The following is a 17,307-nucleotide window of genomic DNA, read 5'->3' as shown; positions in this document are numbered from 1 at the left end:
CATACATCTCTACCCTGATACCATCCCAGCTGTATATCCATGTCTTGGTTTGAGGGGGAAAAAAACCAAAATGTTTACCCACAAACGGGGGAGGGGGCCTTCTCCACAATAATCACGCCACTCTTTATCAAATTTAAGAAAAAAGGAATTTTAATAGAAGGAGGATAACTGTTCTTAACTGCTATATATAAACAGACTAGTGCAAACCGCTTCCCCAACACCACAAGAGAAAGAAAAAAAAACAAAAACAAAACCCAGCAGGTTTTCCTCCAGGAGGAAAAGTTATACTTAAACAGTGTCAAATGTCACAGTCCGGCTGGCTGTGGAGTGAGTTCCCAGTAGTGCCCAGTCCCTCTCCAGCGAGACAGACGAGTGGTTAGCTCTCAGATGAACTCTGTGTCTCTTGTCCCAGATGAAGGAAAAAGAAAGCTGAAAGTGGGGAACCACCACGTGTCCTGCAAAAGCAGCTGCAAACCTCTCTCTCTCCTGGGTCACTGCCCCAGCCGGGGTGAGCAGGCTGTGACGGTGCAGGCGGTGGTCAGTGCAGGCGGTGGTCAGACTGCAACAGAGGCCGGGATCCCAGATGCAGGAACCGGGAGAAACAGCCACAGCGAGGAGAAAAAAGCAGCAGCTCAGCCAGAAGCCCCAGCAGTGCCAGCAGAGCCACTTCTCTCCTCGGCAGCCACCGCTCCTGCCTTCCACGGACCTAAGAAAAAAAAAGATGTCTCCAAAAAAACAAAAGAGACAAACCTGCCCCCATCCAAGTAATCAGTAGTTAACTACTTCTTTTGTTAACTGCTGGCATGGGCAGTTAGTGGCAGGGGAGAGAATTTACATAATAATCCCAAACTACAACAATCCAGTTCAGACACTGACTGAACCAGATATGATCTCTGAATTAGATGTGATTTATTAAACAACTTTTGCGAGTTTGTGTAGTTTTCCCATGTCAATTTTTGCATTCACGGAGTCATTTGGTAAAAATTCCTTGTTTCGAAAGGCTCTTAGTTCCTTACTTGATGCTTATAGTTTGGTAGAAGAATCTGGGCCATATGTTTTGTTCCAGGTTACCTTATGTAGTAATACATGAGAGTGAGTCTTCTGCTCAGAAAGTTCTATCTTCCTTTAAATGAGCTGAAATGTGAGATCCTGTATGCTCATGGGTTCTGGTTAAGAATTCACCAGATAGAATGAAAATGCATCAGACTGACTGTTCATACAAAAACTGGGAGCTGGGCAGGGAACAGACATTTGGGCCCTAGGTTGTGCCTAAGGTGTAAACTTCAGCATAATATTTGGCCGATTTCTCAAAAAAGAGAAGCTGAAAGCCAAGTATGGCTGTTACCTCATTTCGGAAAATTTGCTTTTGGACCTGTGCATGCAGGGAGAATTGTGCACACAGGAGGAAAATGAATGCTGAGACATTTTTCACAAAGCCTCTGTGCTTGTCTGTTTGCATAGCTGTATGGTAGAGTGTTCCTTAAAGAGGCAAGTTAAAAAAAAAAAAACAAAACAACAACAACAAAAAAAGAAAAAACTCATAATCCATCCCTCTGAAGCATATAGTTAAGCTTCAATATCCTTTTTTTTTTTTTTTTGTGGTTTGTAGGAAGTAGCTCATACCTCTCCATTTCCTTTCTAGTCTTAAATTCTTTGATGTCATAAAATCACTTTTGTGACAAAATTGGGTTAGAGAATGCTCTTCATCATGCTACAGCTGGACAGAACTGTGGTTGTTTTGCCAGCATGGACTATGTCCAAAGATAATTTTTGAATTAGCCTTTCACTGTATTACACTGAAGTACTGTAGTTGTACATTTTCTCTGAAAACTTCTCTGCTCACACCAATTGCAGTATGCCAAACACCATTGCTGATTGCATTATTTTGCTGTGCTAGCTGAAAGTTCTACAAACTGCTGCAGTTTAAATAGGCTTTCTGATTGTACCTTTAGAAGAGGTCTATTCTATTTTTACTGAGGCAGCTCTTGAGGTATATGAATTGTTGCAGCTTACTGTATCACACAGTTGTATACTGATACATACTAACTGAACTGTTTTCTCATTCTGTGCTAATATTAGTTCTTTTTAATACAATTTTTCAAAAAACCCCTTGCATTATGTGAATTGGGAAATGAACTTTTCAGGTAGTCTCGGTTTCCTCATACTTCTAAAACTGAAGTTCTCACATACTCTTAAAAATAACACTACGTTTCAGGTTGCCTAGCCTTAGAGGAAAGTGGACAATCTTTATTAATTTTTCAGGTCCTCCTAATTTGTTACTCTATGTCCATGAGGTGTTTTGCCCCTGACTGGACAGCAGGTGCCCACCAAAGCTGCTCTATACCTTCCTCATCTGCACAGGGGAGAGAGAATGTAACAAAAGGTTTGTGGGTCAAGATAAGGGTGGGGCGGGATCAATCAACCATTACCATGACAGGCAGAACAGACTTGGGGAAAAATTTATTTTGTACTAATCAAATCAGAGTACAATTATGAAATAAAAACAAATCTTAAAAACCTTTCCCTCACCCCTCAATTCTTCTGATTCTTGAAAGGAGTCCCCTTGTACAGTCTATACTTTGGAAGTTTTTTCTCAATTCTCATTGCAGCTGGGGAAGAGGGTATTCTGTGCCTCTTGTGATCAAGGGACAGAAATGACAAAAAAACCTCAAGCATTTTGTGAGCTTGTGTGGCAGGGCAGGGTAATAGTTTTGGGCAATGACAGTGTCAGTGTGACTGCAAATGTACATTAAGCATGTGAAGTGTGACTGTGCCTGATGGCAAAGTTTCTTCCACTAGTAGAATGGTTGAGGGAGCTACAGCTGTGGTTAGGAAATCAAACTGGAACAAGCTGTTGGGATGACCACAGCTGATGGCTATGGGAGACTGGAACTAGAAGTGTGCTGCTTGAAAAGTTAAGAAATTTGCTGTATAACATTCAACAAGATGGGAAAATGTATGTGTCCCAAACTAACTTCCAGATTAACAGGTACAACTCAATACTCTTACTCACAGTTACTAGAACTGAAAACATTGCTGTCTTGAGCCCAAAATTTGTAATCTTGTAACTGATAAACCCACAATTTTTTCAAAAAACCCCAAATTTTTAGGACATGTAATTGCAAAGGAGACGTTTGAAGCACTGTGTTCACATAAACCCTGGAAGGTGTTCAGTCCTCTTGTGAACATAGGAGCTGAATTCCTCACCCCATGAAGAGCTAAGGATTGTCTATACTTCTGGAGTCCATGTGTTTGGGAGCTACTGAGGTTCTTGAAATACAGATTCTACTTTGAAAACTTAGCTCCCTGAAGATCTATCTGTTCCTGGGTAGGGGCTGCATGGTGTTGGTTGCTGTTCAGTATCTAGCACCTCTCTTCTACCTCAGACTGCTTCAAGTTCTAACAAGTTTTCCAATGACCCATGTAAATCCCTCCAGTCTGCTGAGTAGTGGGAGTCCACCTTTTCCACTTCTGGACAAATGTCCCAGTAACAGCATTCTTCAGTGAGTAATAGGGACGGTCTTCATGTCTTTCTCTGTCATAGGCTTTTCAGGCTGCAGGAGTAGTTTTCAGACTCTGAATTGCTGCTTTACAGGGACCAAAAATGAAGATTGAATACCTGTCTTTGAGAGGGAGATACTAGGTAAGCCTCACTGAGGTAATGCCTCTTAGCTGGTTTAGACATTATTATCTGTTGTAAAGAGAGGATTTTGAATTCCTTCCTAGCACTCCAGTTTTCTCCAATGATTAGCAAAATGCTTCTGTTTCCCATGTAAGTCTGCATTTTACTCTTGTGGAGTCATTTCTCATTTAAGTGTGGCTGCCGTACAACAGCACCTATGCAAAATGCAGCAGGGAAGTGGTTTGGGTTTTCTGCTCTGCAGAAAGTGTGTCAGCAGGAAACTGCTGTGTGGGTTGGCAATATTGTAAATATTCCTCCAGTGCTGGCTTGAAAGAGGGTTTTGTTCAGGCTTTGTAATTAGACCCATATTCAAATGTCTGCATATATGCAATTTAATTTGTTTTTAGCTTGAGCTTAAGAAATATTTTTGACTTTGGCCTGGAGGCCTATACAAAACTTAAGCTAATTGAATGGATAAACACACTAGGTAATGCCTCATATAATTTAGTATGTTTAGTCAGTAGTACAGCACTATTATTTATAAATTTATTGGTCTTTATAGCAAAGAAATACTTTTATTTATGTTGTTTAGAGTGAAAGTAAGTTCCAGTTCTGGCAGAGTTCACTGAATTTCATAATGGAGTTATGAAAACGGAAGGTGTTTAAAATGTGCATGTACTTTATTGATTTATTCAAAACCCTCATTCCCTAGCTAATACAATCACAGAATCACAAAATGGGTCAGATTGGAAGGGACCACAGTGGGTTATCTGGTCCAATCTCCCTGCTCAAGCAGGGTCATCCTAGAGCACACTGCACAGGATTGTATCCATATGGCTTTTGGCTATCTCCAGTGAGGGTGACTCCTCCACAGCCTTTCTAGGCAACCTGTTCCAGTGCTTGGTCACTCATATGTCCTAGATATATCACATATAATGCCCCAGGTATATCTGATTGATCAAGTAGAGGACCTTACTTGATCTGTCCCTGCTTATATCAAGGTAGCCCCTGAAAATTAAAATTATATAATGAGAATCCATACCAGTTTTTACTCTAGGTACACTTATGAACATTCCCATTAATTTAAATAGCAAATTTCATCTTTTCTCTCAAAAACACACTTCTATATATGTTTAGAAATTTTGTACCTTGTGTAGCTTAAATGAGGAATTGGTTTTAGGAAAGGAATTGCTTTAGATATAGTACAGCATGTTGTGTTTTTTGAGGGTGCTCTGTTCCTTTTGAGCCATGCATTTCTCTAGATGTTTACTTGTTCAGGCTTTCATGTGAAATTTTCCATTGGTTCTTATTAAATACTGATTATTCACAGGAGTCAGTGTGGTGAATATTTGTGTTTAATTAGTAGCTTATATTTTTCTATAGGAGTTACTATTTTCCTTTGTTTTACCATTTTGATATCTCTGGGGAAGTTATAAAATAAGCTCTTGCTTTTTAAACTTTCAGTTTTATTAGTGAATATTTTAAAGCTATGAGCAGGCTCACTCGTTACTGATATTTTTAGAGGAAAGGTTTTGTTGGATTGCTTATGTCAATTTGAAAGGTCCTTTTTTAAAATACTAAGAGTAGATATTTTGTAGCATACTACATTATCAGCAGTTCAGCTACTAAGAATTTAGCAAAACCAAGGAAATCATACCCAGAAAGCTGTGTGGTTCTAATCTAACTGTAGACTTAGATGACTGGGGCAATTTATGGTTATTTTCTTACAGAATATTAGTCAGTTTTACGTTTGAAGAAGTCAAATTGTTAATGTGTTTACATATTTGTCAGTAAATTAAATAGATTGTTGTTTTAGATGCCCCTGCTTTCCTTTCCATGGCTGAATCTCTTTCTTCTTCAGTGCATCTTCGGTATAAGGTACTCAGAGCAGAGTTACTCACTTTTCTATTCAGCTGCAAAGGTTAGAAGCTTCCTTTGTTTTTAAAAAGTACCTGAGTTTCTTACTTCATCTGTGGGCATGTGAGTTGGGGCTTTAAGGAGAAGCTACAAATACTGTGTATGGGCAGTTATATGCCTCCCTGACACCCGATCCCATCAGATATTGGAAGCTCAGCAGGGTCAGCCCCGGTTAGTACGTAGATGAGAGACCTCCTGGGAGTACCGTGGGCTGTAGGTTCTAGTCCTGAGGACTTCACTGTCAGTGTCCAAGCTTGCTCGGCTGTGGCAGATGAACCTCAGGAGTTAAAGGGTGGGGCCAGTTCTGTGCACACTGTGCCTCACTTAAAAAATCCACTGCGCAGGCTGGAAGGGCACACCCACGTGGGGAGAGCCCTTCCCAAATCTTGGTTCCTGAAGCCGAGCCATACACCTAAATACATACATACAAATACTGTAAAATTCACTGCTTAACAACTGGGCTTTTAAAGATCTTAACAACATTGTCTCATCCATGCATACCATAGTGGTGTTGTATCATGCTAACCAGGAGAGTATCACATTCCTTACAGTGGCAACTATCTTAAAATGACTATCCATTGCACAGCTCTGAGATTTTACAAATTTTATATTAATTAACATACTTGCCTACATGTCTATAGCACTTGCTTCCTGTATAGCTTTTTATGGTTTTGGCATTAGCACTAAACTTCAGTAAGTCTAATTTTTCTGTCTTTATTAATACTGTAAAGTACTCAATATGCACTTTGATACTTCCATTTGGAACCTGATGAAAACAGTTTTCTATATTTGATCCTAAACAATGAGTTTAATCATATGCCTAAAAGGTGTCTATCCTTTGCTGCTGCTTAAACACTTCAAAGTTTTATTTTGGGCACGGTGGCAGAAGTTTGTAGAATTGTGAATACTGTACACTGATATCTCTGGAGATTAGGCAAATATAGAGATTAGTGTAGATAGAGTTTCTTGGCCTCTTTCATCCATCTTTCCATGAGAACACATGCTATTGGAAAGAGGAGTTTGAAATGTGGTTTGCCATAAATACTAATTATATTCTTCGTGTGGGTTCTTGCTTTCATAGTCACAATAACTGTCGCTTTGTGTGCAGTGGACGAGCTCACAGCAGTTATTGTCGAGGGTAATGAATAATGTTTATTTGTGCTGTACGCTTCACCACATCTGGGGGTGAGAACATGCTGGCAGCTAATTGGCCTGGCAAATGGTCAGGCTGCTACAAAACAGTAGCTTATGTTAGGCAGAAAAATAAAATCGAAAGAAACTGTCATCCCTTGCTCTTAGTGATGATTTCTAGTGGAAACAACAGACATTAGCTGTGGATGTGATATTGAGATCTACTCAGTCGCATGCATTTCTTTCAATGAATGCCTAAAATCAATTTGCTGTTATTAATTCCTTGTGAGTTACAGAATCACTTAGGTTAGAAAAGACCTCAGAGATCATCAAGTCCAACCTGTGACCAAACACCACCGTGTCAACTAGACCATGTCACTAAGTACCATGTTCAGTCTTTCCTTAAACACCTCCAGGGATGGTACCTCCACCACCTGGGCAGCCAATTCCAAATATGTAATCGCCCTTCCTGGGAAGAATTTCTTCTAATGTTCAACCTAAACCTCCCCTGGCTCAGCTTAGGACTACATATGTCATCTTGTCCTGTGCTTAGTTGCCTGGGAGAATAGACCAGTCCACACCTGGCTGCAGCCTCCTTTCAGTTGGTTGTAGACAGCAATATCACCCTTGAGCCTCCTCTTCTCTAGGAAAAACAACCCTGTCTCCCTCAGCCACTCCTCATAGGACATGCACTCCAGACCCTTCACCAGCTTTATTGCCCTTCTCTGGACTTGCTCCAGCACCTCAACATCTTTCCTGAATTGAGATGCCCATAACTAGACACAGTACTTGAGGTGTGGTCTCACAGAGCCAAGTATGGGGTAAAAATCAATTCCCTGGTCCTGCTGGCCGCATTATATTCCTGATACAAGCCAAGATGCCATTGGCCTTCCTGGCCACCTGGGCACACTGCTGGTTCATGTTCATCCTGCTGTTGACCGGCACCACCAGGACCTTTTCCACTGGGCCACTCTCCAGCCACTCTGTCCCCAGTCTGTACCACTCCATGGGGTTGTTGTGACGGAAGTGCAGGACCCAGCACCTGGTTTTGTTGGACCTCATACTGTTGGTCTCGGCCCACTGATCCAGCCTGTCCAGGTCCTTCTGTAGGGCCTTCCTGCCCTCCAACAGATTGACGCTGTGACACAACTTGGTGTTGTGCACGAATTTGATAGTGGTAGACTACATCCCCTTTTCTAGATCATCAATAAAGGTATTGAAAAGGGCTGGGTTCTCACTGGGCCCTGGGGAACACCACTAGTGACCAGCTGCCAGCTGGATGCAGCTCCATTCACCAGCACTCTCTGGCCCTGGCCCTGGCCATCCAGACAGTTCTTAACCCAGCAGAGACTGTACCTGTCCAAGCCGTGGGCTGCCAGCTTTTCCAGGAGTATGCCATGGGAGATGGTGTCAAAGACTTTGCTGAAGTCCAGATAGACCACATCCACAGCCTTATCTGCGAGGTGGGTCATCCGGTCATAAAAGGATATCAGATTGATCAGGGAGGATTTGCCCTTTCTAAACCAATCCTGGCCGGGCCTGGTCCCTTGATTGTCCTGTATGTGCTGTGTGATTGCATTCAAGATAATTTGTTCCATAATCTTGCTGGGCACCAAGGTCATGATTACAGGACTGTAGTTCCCCAGATTCTCCTGACCCCTCTTGTGGATGGGTGTCACTGTGGCCAACCTCCACTCATCTGGGACCTCCCCACTTAGTCAAGACTGATGATAAATGATGGATAGCGGTTTAGTGAGCTCTTCCACCGGCTCTCTCATCACCTTAGGACGAATCCCATCCAGTCCCATAGATTGAGCATCTAAGGGCTCAGCAGGTCACTAACTACTTCCTCTTGGATTACAGGGAGCCCATTCTTCCCCCTGTCCCTGCCTATCTGCACAGAAGACCATTTGTCCTGAGGATAACTGGTCTTACTGAAGACTGAGGCAAAGAAGGTGTTAAGTACCTCAACCTTTTCCTTATTTTTGGTGACTGTATTTCCCCTGCATCCTATAAAGAGTGGAGGTTTTCCTTGCCCCTCATTTTACAATCAATGTATTATTTCTGAAAACACTTTTTATTGTCTTTTACAGCAGGGGCCAGCTTAAGTTCTGAGCTTTCACCTCTTACTTACTTTCTGCATGCCCTAACAACATCCTTAAATGTTTCCTGAGTTGTCTGCCCCTCTTTGCAAAGGCCATATGCCCTTTTCTTTTTTTTTTTTTTTTTTTAGTTCCTGTGAATGGTCCCTGCTCAGCCAGGCTGGTCTTCCCCACTGACTCAACTTTTGGCACACAGGCATAGCCTGCTCCTGCACCTTCAAGATTTCTTCTTCAAGTATGTCCAGCCATCCTGGGCCCTTTTGTTTTTAAGGAACTTAACTGAATCTTTGTCTTTAATAGGCCAAAGTCCGCCCTCTGGAAGTCCAGGGTAGTGGTTTTGTTGATGCCCCTCCTTACTTCACCAAGTACCGAAACCCATCATTTCATGGTTGCTGTGTCCAAGATGAGCCCCAGCCACCACATCTCCCACCAGCCCTTCTCTGTTTGCAATCAATGGAGTGTAGTGGGGCCCCAGCCATGGTAGACTCGTTTACCTGCAACATTAAGAAGTTATTTTCCATACCTGACAGCAACTTCTTGGAATTGCCTCCTCTCCACTGGGATGAGTTTCCAGCAGACATCCAGCAGGTTAAATTCTCCCACAAGATCAAAGGCTGGAGATGGTGAAAAATTAGCCACTGCTGATAGAATTATTCATCCTCCTTTTATCCTGGCTGGGTAGTCTATGATGGACTCCTGCCAAGATGTCAGCCTTGTTAGCCTTTCTCTCGATTCTTAACTATAGGCACTCAACTTTATCATCACTATCCTCAAGCTCTGTACAGTCCAAAGATTCCCTAACAGAGAGAGCCACCCCACCACCTCTCACCTGTCTCTTTAGAAGAGCTTCAACCATCCATTGCACCACTCCAGTCATGTGAGTCATCCCATTGCATTTCCATGATGGCAACTTCGTCCTAGTTTTCCTGCTTCAGGATGGCTTCCAGCTCCTCTTGTTTATTACCCATATTGTGTGCATTAGGGTAGATGCACTTCAGCTGGGCTGCTGATTTTGCCCCTAACTCTGGCTTGCCAGTCCTACGCTCCTCTCTGACAAGCCTGGTGTTGGCTCCTTCCTTCTTCAAACCTAGTTTTTAAATTCCCCTCAGTCATCCCTGCCAACTCACGGGCTAGAATCCTTTTGTCCTTGCAAGATAAGTGAACCCCATCCATCTCCAGCAGGCCTAGTGCTGTATAAACCGCCCCATGATCAAAACACCCAACATTCCACCTATGGCACAAGTCTTTAAGCTACTTAATCATCACATGGGTTTTCCTGTTCTTAATCTCATCTTCAGGGATTTGTGTTAATTGCTGGTTTATAGAGTTGTGTCCATCTGTGTTTGCTCTCCTTTTTGTCTGGAAACACTTGCCTGCTTCACTTTTGAATGGATCACGTTAGTGAATGTTGAGGACAAACGGTCTAACCAGGAAGTCTATGTTGTGTGTCTGGGCATTAAGGAATTTCCTAGAAGTGGTGCTGATGCTGCTTTTAGTTAAGGTCTCAGACCTTTAGGTTAATTTAAGCTTGAAGGAAGTAGAATTGTCAAAAAGGAGGGAATTCCAATAATTCTTTGATGAGGAGACACAAAAGAATGCACTTTGAATTTTTGTATGTTACTAATGTGTACTTTAGCTACCTTCCACAGAGCCTGAGCCTTGCAGGTAATCCCTGTTCCCAACAGACCACTTTGTGCCAGTGCTGGAACCAGGTGGTTGCCTTCACTCCAAGCTTGGTAGCACTTGTGGCAAGAGTAGAAAAGACTATTTACTCCTTATAAACCTAGGAGTACATTTAAGTGGGTCAATGCAGAAGGGGAGTGATAGCACCCTTTGGACTGGTCACAAACTGATTACTCCAATAGGTTGCAAGGATGTGATTGATAGCCTGCCAACAAGATATGCTTCCTTGCCAGTCCCATGACCACTTGGCGGTGTTGTCAACAAGAAGAAAGAATAAAGTTTTTATGTCCTGCCATATCATTTTGGTCACAAAATAGAGAGCCTGAGTATTACTGGCATATCTGTGAGTGTTTAAAATGACCAGATGAACAGGTACAAATAACATGGCAGATTTGTAGTATTAAGTAGCCATGTGATAGTGAATAGCTTTTGGGCCTTACTGGTTTTGAAAACCAGTTTGTGGCATCTGACACTTCAAGTACACCTGCTAAGCATTGAGGTTATGCCATTGATTTCAAAGCTACCTATAGGTACGTTCCTAGCTCCCCCTCTGGTGTGACTGTGTAACATCTGTGAGGATGAAACATTCTGTCAAGGAGAAAAAAACCCAAAACACTATTGTATGTTTTCCATGTTTGCTTGTATGTGAATGTGTTCTCTGAAATTAAAGTTTTCCTTTTCCTTCTACTTAAAACAATTTTATCACTAATTATTTTCTGAACAACATGAGGATGTTGTTTATTTTTTTGTGTTAAAAATAGGCAATACAAAGGACAGTTGCATTAATATTTCTACTGGCTGAGCTAAGAAAATGTAAATTGAGTAAACCTTTAGTTTTATTCTTACATACTTTGAGTGCTTTGTGGTAGCGCTCAGAAGAGCAAATGCCATGCAAACTTTTTATGAACAATATGTAGAAAAAGAGATGCCTTGTTCTACTATTTGGTTGATCCTCCAAAAACAATGAAAAACAAATATTCATGCTTATGCAGTCAGGAACTTAATACTGTTAAAAGAGAAGGGAAAATATGGCAATTTAAAAGCTTGCTATGGTATTACAGTTGTTTTTACCACTTGATGGTTAAGTGTCTTTTACTTCTCTGTCTCTAAATTACTCTAACTGATAATTGAGCTGCTAATTCAATTGTGTGATGATTGGTTGCCATGAACAATTCCTTGAAGAGCACTACAAATTTAATTTGTGTTTCTCTACCAATCGTAGCTGGTTTTACTTCCTCTGTTTCTTGGCACCCAGTGATGAATGTGTACCAAAAAGGTGTATGTGTAGAAAATGGTAAACAAGACATATTTGCTAGAAAAGGTTTTGGACCACACTTTTACATGTAGAAGACTGTGTTGATCCTCTGATTTGCTGCTGAATTTTCACTGTTTTCTTTTAATAGTGAGTAAAAAATGCATAATAAACAGATTGAGATGATTTTTCTCTCTAACAGCACTATTCTATTAATAACTTTAAATCTTGTTTTTTTTCTCCCCCTTCTCCCTCACATCTGTAACAGCTAGCCGATGGCGGAACCTCTTCTCTACACCTGTCTCCTTGGCTTTTCCCTATAGCCCTGTTGCAAGACTCACCCCATATACCAATGGTTTTAATAGTCCCAGCTTCTCTAAAACCTCCAGTAAAGCAATACTAACACCTGAACGGACAGGTAATGCTTATCTTTCTATTGATTCATGTTCCTTACAGAGTTGCTTAATTTAATCTAATCTTGCTAGCCTTTAACAGCAGTACACTTTTCAGATGTTTGTATATAAACTCATATTTCAGAGGGAGACAGGGTTTTTTAAATGACCTAAAATGTTGCTATTAACTATAACAAGGTTAATTAAATTAACTACAGATTATCTTCAGTTATGCAGCATGTTACCTGAGAGTGATGGTGGTAAACATCAATACTGATTTACTTGATAGTATAGTTGACTTTATCAGCTTAAACAGACCCCAGCTTTGCTGCTCATTTCTGCCCTGTAGTGCCCCTTTCTTTTGTCTACCAAAACATACGTGCAGCTGTGTAATGAAATTGCCAGGAGACTTTCTCTGTAATAAAAATAACTGTCAGAATCATGGCTATTTTCAAACTAGTATTGTTGATACTATCCAAGATTTATTTTGTGTTTGCTACTGGTGTTTGGGGGACACAGGAGTTCTGAGAAAAATAACTTTCTGTGATCTGTATATTGCAAGGATTTGCATTTTTCCTTCTTCAGTACAGGTATCAGGAGTCAGCTTGTATGTGAGACTTCTCTTAAGCTACAGTGGCAGTACAGAAAATAATCTTCTGGGAAAGAGGCATTAACATTTTATTTCTGGTGGGAGCAAGCATGGGCTGAGGAAGTTACCATCAGTGTCACACCAGTCTGTGTGCAATTTTCTGTATAACCCATAAAATCACTGCAAAGAGATTTGTTTTAAGGCGTATGGGCACTGCAGGTGAAGTGAAGCTCCAGACTGAACACCTGGTGTAGCTGTCTGCATGTGAGTGAAATGTCTAACTTCCCTGTTCAATGGGATGAAATCTAATTCCTAAATGAAAGCATCTCAGGCTATTTGAGATACCCACAGGTATCTTCTCTAGCTTCCCTCTGCCACTCCAAAAGAGCACAGCTGTTACTACCTCTGCAGAACCTCAGGGACTACTGTAATTTGCACATTTAAAAAAGTAAACACATTTACTCCTTACAATCCTTCTAAAGCAAAGTAATCCCCTGCCTCTCCTTTTCTTTTGGAGATATTACTAGAGAACAGCTGAATTTAGGATGAATTTTAGGTGGCTGCTTTCAGCAGTGCTAGAGGATGCAAACACATCTGTGATACAAGCACAGCTGGTGAGCCAAGTCACAGCAGTTCTTCCCCTGCAGACTGTGGGTCTCTGGTGGTCCAGATGATATTAGAAAGTGATTTACTGTTTTAGTTGAAGGATTTTTCTTTAAAATTGGACAACAACTAGCTCATGCAACTAATTGCAAATTAGTTTATATTTTACTATCATGCAGGGGAAAAAGGGGAATCCACAGCCTTCTCCAAAAGGTAGCTCTGTGAAGGAGAATGTGCTATCTCTGTTGTTGCATAATGTTCAGTCTCAGTTGTTAACTGTCATTGATTTATCTGATAATTACAAACAATTTTATAAAAAGATTAAACAGTAAAATGTGACACAGTGTCTGAGTACTGACTAGTAGTTGGTGACACATATACTCTTGCTTTTCAGAAGAGAGTAGGAAGAATCACAGCCCCATATGAGAGATAGAAATGCAGGTGTGGTTAGACTATGCTGACTAATCTGAGCTGTAGCAGAAATATACTGGGTAAATTATTCATTGTCTGGGCTATTCAAAGCTATTTTGGGAACAAGCAGAGGAATTCATGATCCATTACTACACTTACTACTTCTCATGAGTATCAGAGTTCTTTGCTAATCATTAGTGAATGGAACTACACTTCTGAAAGTTTTTATGTGCTATACAGAAAATATTTTAAGCTACGGTAATATAAACAGCAGATAACAAATGAAAGATGGCCAGACATACTCACAACCTAAAGGTTATGTTTTCTTACGTAGGTTACATTTCTAGGAGTTCCCCTTTGAGTCCACAGTCATCAGTAGACAGTGAACTGAGCACTTCGGAGCTGGAAGATGATTCCATCTCCATGGGATACAAGCTGCAGGATCTCACTGATGTTCAGATCATGGCTCGTCTACAGGAGGAGAGTAGGTGGCTTTTTTTTGGATTTCATAATAGTGTGAGGAAATTTCCCATAGCTGTTAAAACTGCTCCAGTCTGGTCTCAGTCAAGTGAATCTTTCTTAAATGGTGTCACATCCTGAGTGGCAGGTGGAAAAACTCTTCACCTGCATGGAGAAGGTGTGCACATTGTTGGGTTCAGGTTAATATGAACTGGTACTGGATCTCTCAAAATTTGATATTTGTGTTTTTCTAAATTCCAACTGGTATATATATGTATCTGTTGAGTACATTTAGATTTAGAGGATTTATAATGTCTTACCACATTATTTGAAATATTTTTATTTCTAGAGAGTGAAGATGTTTAAAGCATTTTTCTCATGCATATGTTTTGTAAGAAAGGTGAAAATAAGCAGGTCTTCTCACTTTCTTTGCCTCAGATTTGATTTTCTTAATTGTCAGATGAATTTTGAAATTAAATCCCCGTTACATACTGAATTGGACATTGGAAAATGTCTTTATTCATAAATAAATGGCATTTGTCTTAGAGGTCACTGAGACAGTAAGTGCAGAATCTTCCTCACTTCCTATTCGTGCCAAGTGTCCAAGGGTTGGGCTGGCAAAACGCCAAGTGTCCAAGACAGAGTGAAAAGGATTCCTCCTTCCCCCCAGCCAGCTAAGGGAAAGAGAAGAGGGAGAGAGGGAAAAAACCACTTCAAACCAGGTTTATGCTGAAACTTACCTACATGTATTTATACAGAAAAGAGAAAATTAAGAGGAAACTACAATATAACACACACCTATACAAGTTATGTATAACAAGAAATAATTTTCCACTTCCCAGTAAACACAAATTCTACCATTTTAACTACAAATCATTCTAGAGAAGTCAATTTTTCAGAGACAGACTTCAGCAGAGAGAAAAGCTAAGAACAAACATTTTACTTCCCTAAGATAACATGATGGCAAGCTGGTGCTCCAGGCTTGGGCCTCCCCATCCCTCCTGGGACGGCAGTGTGTCTTGCTGGCACCACAGCTGTGAAGCAACTGACTAAGCCACACCCACACACCAGCTCTTACCCGTTTTGAGATGATGCAATATGGTATGGAATACAATATTATTGGCCAGAAGAAGTCAGCTGTTAGCTAGCTCAGCCCAGCTCAAGTCAGCTGACAATTTTAGACCTAATCTGAACTTTAAAGCCTAACTTCTTGGCCTACTTGGCTAAACCCATAACACCAAGTAAGACATCAAGGAGGAATTGGTGAGATTAAAAGCAAAAGAAATTCAGAGTTGGGCCTGAAGGAAAATGCCAAGTAATAAGTGATTATATAAAGGAAAAATAAATATGAAGAAAAAAATTAAAGCTGTGATCTGTCTACAAGCACCAGACTGAGCAGTCAGAGTGATGACAGTCAGGAGTTGAACGTGCTGAGTATTTAGTAGTTCTTATTATGTTCAGCAGTGAAATTAGCAAGTGTTTAATTTTATAAAGAAAAAAAATATGACTATCAAAGGCGAAAGGGATTGCATTACTTAAATGACAGCTGTGTTCATCTTCAGAGTGAGATTTAAAAAACACTTCAGGTACTTAGCTCTTTAAGGAATCAGGTCATTGGCAAACTGCGACGAAAAACACTGGTTTTTCTTCTAATCTGTGTCAGGTGCAATGGTTGTATGCTTATAGTAGCAGCTAACAGAATGTTTGAGCACGTGACAGTTGTTGTCCACTTAATCCTGTGGAAAGTGGTAGTCTTATACGTGCGCACAGGCACGCTCTCTTCACAGCCACAGATACAAACTCCCACTCGAGGAGGGGGAGAGGAAGCATATTGAGAAGTTTCTATTATAAAGCAAAGACATCTGCTAATGCTGAGGGCTTTTTTGTAAATCTAGGAAGGCTGTTATCTGCAGCTATTGGCAGAGCTACTTGGCTCCTGGAAATGCAGTGTACATCCTCTTTTTCCCTGACTACTCTGCAGCTGGGGACGGGGGCATATGCAAGGGATGTGAATGTTTCCCACTCACTTGACCCGGAGCAAACAGGCTCTTCTGGGGTAGTGCTAATAGTGAAAGGTTTTCAAAACCTGGTGTTCTAAGAAAAGGGTTATAGGATTGTGTACCAGTGTCAAACACAGTTGTGTTACCACTAAGCCTGGTCCAGATGCTATCAGGAACTAGTTCTGGTTCAGAGAGGTGGGAGAGCCAGAATATTTACATGGGTTATAAGTTTAAGAAATGTCATTTTCCACATTTTCATTATATGAATATAAAAGTTTAATAGCAATAGCTTGAAAAACTAATGTGAATGTTATTCCTCTAAGTTAAGAGTATCTTGAAGTTAAAAACTTAGTGCTCATATAGTCTTTTTATTGGCATAGAACTAGGTACCTTGTGAAGGTGTTTCATCTTATGTTAAGAGATGCATCCAAGACATTTTTTGGAGCCTCCTCTCTTATTCTTTTATAATTTTTTTATTAAATAGGGATCTTGAGGGTAGTAATTCAGGTTTAGATGCCTGAAAGGTACAACTGAAAAGTAGATCAGATTAATCCTACATCAGATCTTCAGCCTGGTTACATTGTAAATCCAATTCTTGCTGTAAAATTGTGTCTGCTTACCTGCTTAGTTTTCAAGCTTGAAGTGCATATTAAGAGTTAATCCCCTAGCAGAAGCTGAATCCTCCTCCTCTTGGAATTTACAGGCCTTAGGCAAGATTATGCTTCAACTTCAGCATCTGTGTCAAGACACACTTCCAGCGTCTCTCTGCATGCGGGAAAGAAAGGGACATGTGCTGACCAGGAATATGATCGCTATAGTCTTGAGGATGAGGAAGAATTTGACCACCTTCCACCTCCACAGCCGCGTCTGACTCGCTGCTCTCCCTTCCAGAGAGGGATTCCTCACTCACAGACTTTCTCCAGTATCCGGGACTGCAGGAGAAGCCCTACTTCCCCACAATTCCCTACAAATACTTATCAGCAACCCTGCTACTCTCCTCAAGCCCAAACTCCAGATCAACAACCAAATAGGATTAATGGAGGTGGGTTGCATGCTTTTCTGAGAAGTGGGCTTCTCTCTGTGCCAAGTGCCAGTTATGTTTTAAAAATGGATTGTCCATAAATTGTGGCAAATAATTTAAGCTTG

General features: G+C 40.9%; 1 protein-coding gene across 4 annotated transcripts in view; it reads left to right on the top strand.

Moving 5' to 3' along the window:
• The window catches only part of SLAIN1 (SLAIN motif family member 1), a 53,096-nt gene that overhangs the window by 18,961 nt on the left and 16,828 nt on the right, over positions 1 to 17,307 (top strand). For 2 of the 4 annotated variants that reach the window (XM_071549667.1, XM_071549652.1), the window contains exons 3-5: positions 11,976 to 12,125; positions 14,037 to 14,186; positions 16,865 to 17,203. In XM_071549667.1, the coding sequence (XP_071405768.1) occupies positions 11,976 to 12,125; positions 14,037 to 14,186; positions 16,865 to 17,203 (639 nt within the window). The remainder of the gene's footprint in view (positions 1 to 11,975; positions 12,126 to 14,036; positions 14,187 to 16,864; positions 17,204 to 17,307) is intronic. The other 2 variants (XM_071549657.1, XM_071549660.1) reach the window with 2 other exon arrangements.

This window comes from Pithys albifrons, chromosome 1 (genome assembly GCF_047495875.1).
Source record: "Pithys albifrons albifrons isolate INPA30051 chromosome 1, PitAlb_v1, whole genome shotgun sequence".
NCBI lineage: Eukaryota > Metazoa > Chordata > Aves > Passeriformes > Thamnophilidae > Pithys > Pithys albifrons.
The sequence above is the reverse complement of the archived record's forward strand: the minus strand, read 5'-3'. Positions and strand labels throughout refer to the sequence as shown.